The sequence below is a fragment of the Lutra lutra genome, chromosome 11 (assembly GCF_902655055.1).
Source record: "Lutra lutra chromosome 11, mLutLut1.2, whole genome shotgun sequence".
NCBI lineage: Eukaryota > Metazoa > Chordata > Mammalia > Carnivora > Mustelidae > Lutra > Lutra lutra.
In genome coordinates this window covers 92,219,152-92,232,991 of record NC_062288.1, presented here as the reverse complement: position 1 = coordinate 92,232,991, position 13,840 = coordinate 92,219,152, and the positions used below count along the sequence as shown (strand labels likewise).

The 13,840-nt window shown below is 38.2% G+C and overlaps 1 protein-coding gene across 7 annotated transcripts in view; it reads right to left on the bottom strand.

The window, feature by feature from the left end:
• Window positions 1-1,190: 1,190 nt before the first annotated feature.
• CHRM2 (cholinergic receptor muscarinic 2) overlaps window positions 1,191-13,840 on the bottom strand; it is a 145,877-nt gene continuing 133,227 nt past the window's right edge. For all 7 annotated transcript variants that reach the window (XM_047695702.1, XM_047695709.1, XM_047695706.1 and 4 more), the window contains one exon: window positions 1,191-7,100. In XM_047695702.1, the coding sequence (XP_047551658.1) occupies window positions 5,653-7,100 (1,448 nt within the window). In that variant the 3' untranslated portion in view covers window positions 1,191-5,652. The remainder of the gene's footprint in view (window positions 7,101-13,840) is intronic.

Sequence of the window (13,840 nt, the reverse complement as noted above, 5' to 3'; positions counted from 1 at the left end):
TACCACATTCTGTTTCTTCAGTTTTTGATTGAAAGAGACTGATACATGTTATAACGTGGAAAATTCTTCCTTTATGATGGCAAGATGTTTATCCTGTCTCAGTGTTTGCAACCACCTAGTCAGCAATAACATTTGACAATCCATCGAGAGGGTATTCACTCAACTTCTAAAAAATGAAATGAGAACATTTCACTGGACCAATAAACTAATGAGAATTCGTAGAAAACTCAATTGTTTCATTTGTTTTTCTAGAAATGATTCTGGTTCAGATAAGAGACAACAATGCACAAGGTGGATTGGGACAGAACAGGTAAAATTTAGGAAGTGGACAGACGGTGAAGCATATTATAAGATTTGCATAGAAAACTAGAATTCACTGAAAATCATCTCTCCCACTGCCAACCTTGGTAAATAAAGACTAATATAGGGATCTTGGAGATGTTCAGTGTTCCTACTTTTTTATTAAAATGTAAGTGTCTCGGGGCGCCTGGGTGGCTCAGTGGTTAAAGCCTCTGCCTTCGGCTCAGGTCATGATCTCAGGGTCCTGGGATCGAGCCTCACGTCGGGCTCTCTGCTCAGCAGGGAGCCTGCCTCCTCCTCCTGTCTCTCTCTACCTACTTGTGATCTGTCAAATAAATAAAAATCTTAAAAAAAAAATGTAAGTGTCTCTTGGGATGGCATGCCCCATATCAACTAAAATCATTACAGTATTTGTTAACTAGGAATTCAGGCTAATGAGCCAAGGAAAATGTTCCAGGGAATGTGGGTAGTTGAGTGGGCAACAAGGAGAGGAAGAGAAGGTGCTATGGAGAAAATGTAGGGCATTCAGAAACAAACCACCTATTTCATCATTTCTTGGAGAAATCTGCAATATCCCAGACTAGAAATTTCTGACATTTAATGTATGGAATGCTATATTGGACTCAATCTAAAAAGAATGGTTTATAAAATACAGTGCTTGGGGCGCCTGGGTGGCTCAGTGGGTTAAGCCGCTGCCTTCGGCTCAGGTCATGATCTCAGGTCCTGGGTTCGAGCCCCACATCGGGCTTTCTGCTCAGCGGGGAGCCTGCTTCCTCCTCTCTCTCTGCCTGCCTCTCTGCCTACTTGTGATTTCTCTCTGTCAAATAAATAAATAAAATCTTTAAAAATAAATAAATAAAATAAAATACAGTGCTTGTACTTTTTTTTTTTTTTTACCTTGCTTCTCAGAATAAAAACATTCTGAAGGTCATCCTTTCCTCCTTGTATGATTATTTTTTATTTGACAAGAATCAGTTAATTTGGAGGAGAGCAAAGCTGTATGTCAATGAATTGGTTGCAATCTCATCAGGCAATCAGACGTGAGATCAACACAGCTGTTGGAACAGTAACAGCCAGAAAGATTCTAGTCACAGGCCAGTCGGGAGCATAGGAGCAAAGAGCATTCTCGTCACGTGGGCTGACACCAGCAAAGATTTATTAATATATTCCTCCAAGAGATATTTAAAATCAGTGCCATGCTTTCAAAGATTATAAAACAGCTTAATAGTAATATGGGTAGGATTTTGGCTGTTCTTAAACCTCTTCCTTCCAAAGCAAGTACTTCCTTCAAAAGCGTTTAAAAAAATTGGGCATATAAAATCTAGTGTTACTCTCTAAAGCAACATATACCATACTGCATATTAAGATTTTGTGTATAATATATTTATTTGCATACAGAAATATGTATTTCTATGATACAGTTCATTACTTTATTTATAGAATATGTATAGGAAGCATACAGCATATTCCAGAAAGATACATTAAATATGCACACAGTTCATGCTGCAGCGTGCACTCTTTTCAAAGAAGCATATTTAAGAAGCATGGTATTATATGTACATGCTGAAAATACACTTTGCACAATTCATCCAGCTTTGGGTGCTTCCCTAATCTATTTGCAACACCAGTGCTGTGGTTGTTGAAAGGGATATCATCAAACTGGGGAAAGGCAACTACCAGTGAACTATGTAGGAGAAAATAAAAGTAGATTGCATTTCTAGGTGTATGTCGCCATCATTTTCAATTTCTGTCTTCCCCAGTGTCAGATCTCCAGGATCAAAAAAGCAGTAAATGGATAAAGAGCAGAAGTGTGTGGGACCTCCAGCTTCCACATCCAAATGGGAAAGCTTATCCCATGTGACTTATTATATTGGTGACTTTGTTCTAACGGTTTGGAGTTGATGTTAAAATTAATTTGAACTGGTAAAAGGGGAATCATTTCTTTTTTCTTTTTTTTTTTTTTTTAAGAAATGAACTGGCTTTTTGACATTCTTAATCTCCTCTTCTTGTAAGACCACTCTGGAATATTTACATTATTGCTATGAGGAGAGAAGAAATTCTTGACAGATATTCACCTTCCCAGTGAAAATAAAGGAGGTGAATCATATAGTTTCTGAAAGAGGCTCTCAATGTTTTTGAAAGGAAAAGTGGCAGCTCCAATAGAAACTGACCACATCAACTGCAATCCTTTTAATGGCCAATTACCAGCAACCTCAATTGACTGGACTCTGTGACAATTGTAATGGGACACGAAGATGTTGGAGACAATGTGCTATTGCACGGTCTGGTAATTCTGGATATGTCGATGTCCCCTGTGTTCCCAATCTGTGAATTACAAATACACCAGACTCATGGATGACAGTATGTCTGATACACAATTGGTGAGCATTACCTTTTGAAACAGGTGAGCAATTTGCAGTGATATTCTTATAGTGATACAGGATTATTTTGCCATGTATACGAAGCAAGCTCTAGAATTCCTTAAAATAGACCAGGGTTTCTTAACTTTGGTATGATCGACACTTGGAGCTGTTAATTCTTAGTTGTATGTGTGAGGGGGAGGCTATCCTTGTGAGCTGTTTAGCAGCCTCCCCAGCCTCTATCTACCAGGATGTCCTTAGCTCCCCCCAAGTTGTGACCACCAACAATGTCTCCACACATTGTTAAATGTCCCTGGGGTGCAACATTGTTCCTGTGTGAGAGCCACTGAAATAGACAAATCCAGCAACAGTTAATGCAAACCTTTGAATACAACCTCTGTGTCTTTCTAATCATCTACCATGTTCAGTATTTTTTCCATTTCTCTGATTCCAGTTGGCAAAGTTTCCATGATGTGTCAGTCTATAGTCACATCTTTGCTGTGATGCGTGATGGTTTCTCTTTCAGCAAGGTTGTGGTGGCTATGGCGAAGACCAAGAACAGAAAGAAGGAAGGGAAGGGTACAATGGCAATGAAGAGCAAGAGGCAGTTTGATTCACTGTGAGTTGAATTGTTAGAGTGGACCAGAAAAGACCCAAATCCAGACTCCTGAATCCTTGAATCCAAAGAGTTTGTCCCAACTAAAGCTGAATCTACAGCATAAAAGGACAAGTTAGTAAGTGAAATATTCAGCCAGTCAGTTGTTTCATGTACAGCAAACCAAAGAGCCCATTGGCTTGATGTCCCTTCCATTCAACAGATTCACTGATTTGAAGAAATAAAATAAAAGTTAATGTGGATTTAAAATTGTAAACATCTCAGTAACTGTGGAGTAAAGGAATCTGTATGAACTGATGGTGTTTATACCCAGGAGATTTATGGGGGAATGACTGAAGTTATTCGAACAGAAGTTATTTTTATAAAGGGTAAGTTACACGCATATTGTTGGCAATTTGCTTCTTAATAATGCTTCTTTTTTGTTGTTGTTTACCTTGTGCTTTTTTTTTAACTCTCAAAATTGTTGAGATGCCTTCGATGAGGCAAGTCACACAAAACCGCTCTAAAGTGCTAAGGTTTAATACTGAAAAATTAATCATGCTACTCATATGTATATTACTGGCCAAGATATCGTAAGGCCCATAGATCTAAAATGTGAAAAAGGAAGTTTGAAGTTGGTTTTACAAATCTGATTTCTATTGAGTGGGCCATCTTTAGAAAATCTGATTTTAAGACAATAGCACATACAGAAAGAAAAAAAGTTGAGGGATTAAAAAATAGCTAAATGTGAATCAACACAATCATATATTTATTAGGCATACCAAATAAAAAATCTTTATGTGGACAAGAGTCTATATAAAGCTACTATTTGGGTAATAGTTCCTGATCTGACTTTTGATGGTCTAGAACTAAAGAAATAATGAGAAGTGACACAGGCACAGCTACCGATTTTGTTGATTTTCAGCAAATTCAGCTGATTCTTCAGATTTTGCTGATCTCACGTGGCCTCCATTTGTTATCCGCTACATGTCTGCCACAAAGATTACTATACTTCTATGGACAGAATTTTGAAGTTACAAAATTTTAGGGAGAATTGACAATTTGAGGAAGATGGAACAGGTGGTTTTGGGAAATGTTTTTTAATGACTTTTTCTTTTCCAGTGGGACACGGGATGGCTATAAACAATCTCATTTGACTATGAATTGAATATCACTTGATAACCGGCATTGAAGAGAAGGCCTTATTCTCTTGGGACTGACCCAGAAGTCACTGGTGCCACAAGAGTACGTTAATCCTACTCAGGATTCTAAACGAGTAAAGTAGCTTCGTCCTGCTGACAAAGGCCAGAAGTTCATGTTTTTCAAGTTAGCATTACATACATGGGTCAGGCAAATTCCGGTTGAAAGGGAATGCCCTCTCAGCCTTCGATTTGCCTTTTTCAAAATTCATCTGGCCTCGGTAAACTTCCTCCAACTAAAAAGGACTACTATTTAATTTGACAAAACCTCAGTTTAAAAAATGACTTTGGTTTCTCAAGCATGTTTATGTATTAGGTAGGCTATTCCATTCACAAAAGGAGCTTGTTTAGGAGAAAACCCGATTGGTGAAAACATTTCACCTAAAGGATCATAAGCAAACTAAGTGATTACAGGCTTTTATACGCCCAAAGAATGCAAATGACACAGTGGGCAAGGGTGAAAGGCCCATTTTCATGGCTGTGTCTGGTTGTATTTAGTGGAAGTCCTGCAGATTTTTGCCCTTACACAATGTAAAACAGGGAAGTACAAAAGCCGATGCTATAATGAGAAAAATAATATGATCTAGTTACGGGTTTTGTTTGTTTGTTTTCTTTTGATGGTGGGAAAAGGGAAAGGTGAGGGGAAAAGAGCATTTAGTATGTTGTAACTCTCCAAATAAAACTGTAACAAAAGAATAATACAGCTTAGCACTCTGGAGATCTTTCTACATCCTGTTTTGACTCTCTTTCTTCACTTTTCCATTGTGTGATGCCTATTTCCTTATGTGTAAGTCTCCATGTTAGCTTGTAACTGTGGCATTTCAACCTTGTATGGACACACAGGAACAAAAAAAAAAAAAAAGGGAAAAAAAAGCGAGGTTATTCTTCTTGTGCAGAGATAAAATCGTAGATTCAGAAGCCCTTCTTCAAGAGAGTACAAGAAAGCGTAGATTGTCCTTTAAATCCACAATTCCAACATGTCTCTTTCATGGTCTCACTGCTCTTAAACTGACAGCGTTTATAAGTTTCTCAAACTGGAGCATAGGCACAATAAAAGTGTCACTGTTAGGCTCCTTAATTGCACATTCCATAATAAGACTATAAAGTGCAATGGCAGAGAATTTAAAACTGGGAGCTCTTTTATCCCCTTGCTTTCTCCCAAGCTCCCCTGACCACCTTCCTTCTCCACAAAGATGTTTTACCTTGTAGCGCCTATGTTCTTATAATGACACATGAGAAGATGTTTAAAAGTCTTCTTGAAGGTGGCGTTACAAAGTGCATAGCAGGCAGGGTTGATAGTGCTGTTGATGTAACAGAGCCAATAGCCAATTGTCCACACTGTGTTGGGGATGCAGGGTGCACAGAAGGTGTTAATGAGCACCATGACATTGTATGGGGCCCAAGTGATGATGAAAGCCAACAGAATAGCCAAGATCGTCCTGGTCACTTTCTTCTCCCGGGAGGGAGGAGGCTTCTTTTTGGCGGGCTGCTTAGTCATCTTCACAATCTTGCGAGCTACAATGTTCTGCTTTTCATCTCCGTTCTGACCTGCAGAACCAACGAGCTCCACGGTGGTATTAGTTGGGATACACAAATCACCTTTTTGGGTCTTGGTGACAATTTTGATGCATGTTTGCTTAGAGTTCTCATCTTTGGAATGACCCAGAGAAGTGGATACTGTGTTCTCATCCTGGGTGACTTCATCATCTCTCATGTTAGAGGCAACGGCACTGACGGAGGTGGAATCATTGGAGCTCTCTTTCTCCTCTCCCTGGACACAGTTTTCGGTCACTGCATCTCTGGGGGCTTTGCCATTCTGGATTTTGTTGTGCTCCAGGCCATCATCACTGCCAGGCACATTGTTGTTGTTTGGCTTCACTATCCTGCCTTGTACCAGACTGGGAGAAACTGGGTCTTGGTTGGCCACAGGCTCCTTCTTGTCCTTCTTTATCCTGCTCTTGCTGGCTCGGGATATGTGCCAGTATAACACAGTCATGATGATCACAGGCAAATAGAAGGCCGCAATGGCAGTACCAAAGGTGACAGCAGCATTGGAGAAAAACTGAATGTAGCATTCCCCATCCTCCACAGTCCTCACCCCTACGATGAACTGCCAGAAGAGAATGGCTGGGGCCCAGAGGATGAAGGAGAGGACCCAGGCAGCAGCAATCATCATACCTGCCATTTTCGTGGTCCGCTTGACTGGGTAGGTGAGTGGTTTTGTGACGCAGAAGTACCTGTCAAAGCTGATAATGAGCAGATTCATCACGGACGCGTTGCTGACCACATAGTCCAGGGCTAGCCAAAGGTCACATACCACAGGTCCCAAAGGCCAGTAGCCAATCACAGTGTAGAGGGTATACAAGTTCATGGAGAAAACACCAATGATGAGGTCAGCACAGGCCAGGCTGAACAAAAAGTAATTGTTGACGGTCTGGAGGTGGCGGTTGACTTTAATGGAGACCATGACCAGAATGTTCCCAATGATGGTTACCAAACTGAGGGATCCAGCCACAAGGACAATAAACACCACTTCAAATGTCTTATAAGGACTGGTCAGAGCCAGGCCACTGTTAGAGGAGTTTGTTGAGTTATTCATTTTGTGTTCTCTAATCAGTAGCCAAGTAGCCAAATACACATTTAAACCTGCAGGGAAACAGAATAAAATGAACAAATATAATATAAACATTGCATTAAAAGATATCAGCTTTCTTCCTTTTGAGCCTCAATTTTTTCTCCAAAATCTTCATTCCTTCTCCTCTATGTTTATTGTGCCTATCTGCCTCAATTCCCACATAAAAGGCAAAGACTGGAGGACTCAAAATATTCTTTCAGGATGGCAATGTATTTGAAGTTTGATAACATTTTGTATGTGTCCAAATCTAGATATGAATATTTGTCTATCATTTGTCTAACTAAGTATACTATTTTAAAAAAATTTTAAAAGGTTTTATTTATTTAGAGAGCATGAGTGGGGAGAGGGGCAGAGGAAAAGAAGAGAGACAATCTCAAGCAGACCCAGTGTTGAGCGCAGAGCCTGCCATGGAGCTCAATCTCATGACCCTGAGCTCATGACCTGAGCTAAAACCAACAGTCGGGTGCTTAACTAACTGAGTCATCCAGGTGCCCCTGAGTATACTACTGATAAATTAAACTCAATGAACTAAAATTACACCTAAGACTTTCTGAAGCATCAAGAGGTTTCTGGTATGTACATAAAAATTAATAAGCCGACGGGAGGAAGAAAGCATAAAACTTAAAATATTGAGTATGTGACTTTTATAGTCAATAGTCAACCTTTCCACCTGGAAGCTTTAAGTATCAGTATCATAATGATACTGACATTGATACTAATAAAGGTAAGATAATAATTCATTAGCCAATACCCTTCTCCCAAAGACTATTGCTTTTCTCTGAGCTCTATTTTACACTTGTAGTTAGCATCACATACTCAACATTTCCAATATTCTATGCCCTGCAAAAGAAGTTATTTATTAAAAGCATATTGACAATGATTATGTGAATTTTCTGAATGTTTTATTTTTTCAAGTCACTACCAAATTTATTATTCCACTGTTCTTCCTGCCAAATCTTTGGTGCAGTCAGGCTAGGATTTATATTTGTTTGTCAGAAGAAGGAACTGAAGCCCAGAAAGAGTCAGTAATTTATATAAGGTCACATATCGAATCAATCACAGAGATTAAGACTATGAACAGAATTTACTCATTCACTTTGTCCTCACATACCTACTGAGCAACTTCTCTGTATTAGGCATTCGCTATAGGCTGGATATTCAGTGATGATTAAGACAAGATCCCAGCATGGGAGATGTGTGTGCTCTGGTAGCAGTCACGGGTTACCAAAGAAGCAGTTATGAAATGTGAGTGTCCTTTCTGCTGCCAAACCCTGCTGAGTTTTAATAAACGCATAACTACCATTTTCCAGACAAGATCGCCCAAGTCTAGTGACAGACTGCATCTTGGAAGTTCTATTTCAGTTATAGTTACACAATTGTGCACAGAGGTCTGCTCAGGAATGTTCATTCAGAAATGTTATAGCAAAACAAACAAACAAACCCAAAAACAAACAAACCCTGGAAATATTAAAATGACCCACTGACAGAGGACTGGTTAAATATATTACGGAATACTCTTACAACGGAATAGTATGCAGCTGTTCAAAGAGGCAGATATGTGTGGTCTGGCATTGTTGTGGGAAGTAACAGTCAGAAGACAATATAATAGAAGCAGGACTCATAATATTAAGAATAGAGTTCCATTTAAGCAGAAAGGTGATGACATATATGATATGCATCTGTAGATCTTGAGGAAACGCTGAAGTGTTTACTCCAGGAAATGATGTTCATGAAGAGTAACAACATTTTGCCTTCCAAATTGATACATGAGGTGTCAGTTACTGCACCAAGAAAAAGGGTCTTACAAAGTGTTATTTACTTTTGACATCAGATGCTTCAGAATACTGCCCAATGCATCCATTGTGAATATATAATTATAATTTATATAAACATATAATTTAATTTATAATTCAACAAAATGCAGATTTCCAGTCTCACCCCAGACCTCCGGATTCAGAGCTGTAAGCCATGTCAAGAAACACTTCTACAACCCCTCCTGTGATATCTCTTGTAAAATATGCTTCCTTATGTCTTGTCCCACCCTTGTATACCACAACCTATTTCTCTGGGCTTGGTCCTCACCCATCACATAAACATTCCTAGTGTCTCTTGTGTATTACCTTCAGGAGGAAACACTTTCTTCAATATTCTGTTCCTCACTGGGTGTTATGAAGTGTTTGGTTTTGTTAACGCATAAGACAAAATGCATCCACTGGAGATCTTGAAATGTTCCCCAGCAGGTAAGGGAGGACTACTGTAACTAGTAGGTTTCTACTTCTATAGATCCGCTGTTCGTACCTGGACCCATGGGACACTAACTGATACACCTCTCTAGGGCTTTTTTCCTCCTTTGCTGGAAAAGCTGCGAATTTTGGCTTCTGAGTCTTCCTAGCTCTACCATCCAGCTTTCTGCCTTAAATGTAATTGGTGCTCAAAAATGCTTATTGAGTCAAAACAGGATTAACAATTAGTACTATTAATTCATTCTCTATTTACTTACCCAAGAGAATTATTTCAGTAACATTTCTCTTTAAAAGCACTTTTTTTGGGGTTATGATCCGTACAGCTGTTTATTCACGAAATTTATTTGAACCAAGTAATTTCACTAATCCAATAATTGATTCCAATGATTCCTTATTAGCTAAGGTAACTGTAAGACAGAATCCTGACTTGCTTATAAGCTTGCTTTTGTCTCTTTTTTAAACTAATTGAGATTTTTAAAATTGAGTTTTATTTACGTTTCACAAATCGTTCTTTTTAATAAATTTTGACTATGGGACGCCTGGGTGGCTCAGTTGGTTAAGCAGCTGCCTTCGGCTCAGGTCATGATACCAGTGTCCTGGGATCGAGTCCCACATCGAGGCTCCTTGTTCTGTGGGGAGCCTGCTTCTCCCTCTGCCTCTGCCTGCCACTCTGTCTGCCTGTGCTCGCGCGGTCTCTCTCTCTAAAAAGGAAAAATAAAATAAAATAAAATAAAAAAACCTGTTTATAAAAAAAATTTTTTTTGACTGAAAAACACCAAACATTTACTTTCTGAATGTCCTGTTTGACACTTCATTCTTCACATCCATTTTAATAAAATGTAGGACTATATTTATTTTCATTTTAAGAAGTCTTCTGGTGACTTCTTCTGGAGAATTATGTATAAATATGACATTTTGTCAAAAAATAAACTAGTCTGATCTCTTATTTCGTGGATTAAGAAAGGTAAGAGTAAGTGATTTGTCCATAGTCATCTGGCCTTTGCCATTGCTTGTGCTAAGAATAATACCTATTATTATTCTAAACATCACAGTAATACAGAGATGTAGACTCTAAATAAATTTGCTAGTTTGTTTTCCTCCTTCCCCTTCTTCCCCTCTTCTTGTTTACAAGGAACATGCATTACATTTTGGCTAAAAAACAAACAAACAACCCCAAAACAAAGAATCCAAAAAGCTAAAAGAGAAAGTCTTGGGACTCTCAACCCTATGTTATCTCACCTTCTATTAACAACTCTAAAATATATAAACACATCCTATGACCCCCCTTGATCTGAAGACAGAAGCTGAGGCCACAGAAGAGGTGGAAGTGATCACTCTTGGTTTCAAGGCTACTAAGCAAAAAGTCTGCCGCTAAAACTAACATTCTTACCTTTGAGATAGCTACTCTTTCCCTGTTTCCCTCCTCCACGTGAGAATTATACTTTATCCATGAGAAATTGTTAGGCATTTGTATAATGGTGAACTATACCCAAAGGTTGCTAAGTCACATTCTGTCTGGGGGACCTGGAGTTCTTATCCAGGTAGAACAGAGCAAATTTATATAATAATATACTTTGTTGCTATCAATCTCCTCTAAATTCTTAGAGTTCTAATATTTGCTCGTTTATACTAAGGCCATATGTGAAAATGGAAAACATTTCACTCAGAGGCAAGCATACACGTTTAAGGGAAGGCGTTCTGTCTCCCCACGTGACACAAAAGGCCCGCTGCTCTTCTGTTAAAGAAAACAGCTTCTTTTCGTCTCTTCCCACCTCTGCTGTTTACATTTCTGGAAAAGTTTTTGCTTCTGGTGGGGCAGCGCAGGGTTTTATTAAAGCAAAAATTGTTACATCAGTGATGAAATGACATAATCACAACAGACTAAACAATAATGACCTTCAGGATTCAGTATTTGACTCCGGTAAGTGGGTAACAACCCCGTTGGTATTTTACAATGTTAGCATATGACTAAGTTTTGAGAATATTATGGAAACTTACAAGAAAAACATTTTTCTGGCCTTAGTTTCTTTACTACTGGAGTCTCTATGCATAGCAGTGAGGAAGGCAAAGTTGCAAGAGCTAATCTCTGCTTTTAATTATAAGCTGTGATGTGAGAGTCTGACCATGTCACTAAACTTCCATGAACCTTAATTTTTTTTTTCTCAAATAATAGTAATAATAACCCAATTTTTCCTCTGAAGCTGTGGGAAAGTTCAAAGTGAGATAACGTCTCTGAACCATGATCTATAAGTTTTAACACTGAGTAAGTGCCATTAATATTTACATTTGTTAAATGGGTATAAATTAATCACTTTTCTTAATAGTTGAGAGAAAATTGTGTGGGGGGGAATGAAACACACTAAGAGTGAGGAGGTGTAGTAGGAGTGGTAATACTAAATTATCATTATCCATGATATTATCAATAACATTAAATCATCTATGACAATATATTGACAATATTTAATAGGTATTGGGCATGATTGCTCTTCCCAGCAACTCCTGAGGTATTACTATTATTATGTGCTTTTTATACACATTGAACAAAAGATCAAAGAATTAAGTTATTTGAGATTCAAGCCTCGCATGTCTGACTCCAGATTCTGCTACAAATATTTATTGTTTGTCTGAGGAGCAATCTTACTTGGCAGCCAATGTGTGCCCCAAATCCTTATTCCTATAACCTGCCATGTCTAAGCCTTTTGCCCCAAGTTCAAGTTGGGTCCTTGGTTTAGACAACGAAGGACCATCGTGTCCAGGCTAAAATTGTGACTTTGGGCAGGAGCTGTTCACAATAAGATACAGAATAGTAAGGAAGTTTCCTGATTATGTAAATACATGATATTTAAGATTTAAAACATTTTCCTAAAAGCAATCATCATAAAAAATGTCACCATGTGAATTAATACATAAGCCCTCACCAAAGTATTCACATTTCATAGAAGTTGTACAAAGAAGTTCAATGATATTTTTATGAAGTTATAGACAGAATGCTAATTAAAATGATTTAAAAAACAGATTCTGGTTGTGTTATGGACACTGGGGAAGGTATGTGTTATGGTGAGTGCTATGAAGTGTGTAAATCTGGCGATTCACAGACCTGTACCCCTGGGGCTAATAATACATTATATGTTAATAAAAAAATTTTTAAAAAAGATCCTGATATGTATTTAGATACACAACAGAAGTTAAATCTAAAAAATGGGATTTTCTCCACTCTCTGCCCAAGCCAGGCAGCATGCCTGATAAATAATGATCTCTTCATAGGTACATCCACAGTTTAATAAGCTAATCATAAAATTATCCACACATGAGTTCTAACCTAAGTGTCAGATTTTTTCTGCATGTTATTTTATTTAATTATCACAATAACCTGAAAAGAATTATCTTTTCCAGTTTTATAGATGACAATGATTAGAGAGCTGGCAAGTACTGAGGCCATGGTTCAAATTTAGGTATCTGACTCCACTATGCTCCCCGTGACATGAAACTTGAATAAAAAAGTTTTCTAGAAGAGTAAGAAAAGTCAGGAAAAAAAAAAAAAACACCAACAACAGGGAGTCCATGACTGATAACTAGAATCCAGAGAGAAGATACATAGTTATGTAACAAAATTTCAGAACAAGAAATCAAAAGGAAGTCACATGAAGTTGACTTTATAATTGTTTATATTTATTTAACTTTCGTTTTTCAAATGTAATCTTGGTGTATATTACTTTTTATAGATTTCTAATTTCTGCTGCTATTTGAACACATTACCAAAAATGGCAGGGTGTGCTGAGTGTTCTCGGTCCACGTCTTCCACACTGAGCTCTGAGACGCAGCCTAGCTCGAGCAAACACGGGGGATAAAATCATCAGCCTCACCAAGGTTGACTGAACGTCCCTCAATGGGTAGAGCAATAATGCCCCTGGTAGCTTTTCAAATGGTTCATATAAGGGTTAAACACGCAGTCTGTTCTGAGATAATGAAAAGTTTACTTCAATAATATTATGTCAAAATATGCAGCTTTCAGTACAAAATACTGCTATTACAGAAAACATGAAAACTATAAAGATGGTACAATATAGTGTTTTAGAGAAACGTCAGACTTGTTAGGAGCGAGACTACCTACTACTGAGGAGTTAGCGGAGACATTCTCATCGTCTCCTCTCTGCCTGATGAATGTGATGTGGTCAGTTTACACTGTGTTATCACCAATTAGAAAGCAAAGAGAGCCTATTTTTTAAATTTATTTATTTAAAAATAATCTATTATATAATAATCTGATGAATGAGATATTAACGTAAAATTACCCTGACATCGGCGAGCTGACCATTGGGGCATACAGCCTATACTGTTTTAGATCTTCTACACATTCAATTAATCCCACTGGTATACAAAGAGCATTGGCATAGGTGTTTAATAGGATTTGGGACTGTTCTTACCTCAGTGATCCATCACGCCTGCCATGAATGATGACAGAGAAAAAAAGAAAGTCAGGCAAGAGAAACAGGGAGAGATGTTAGGGA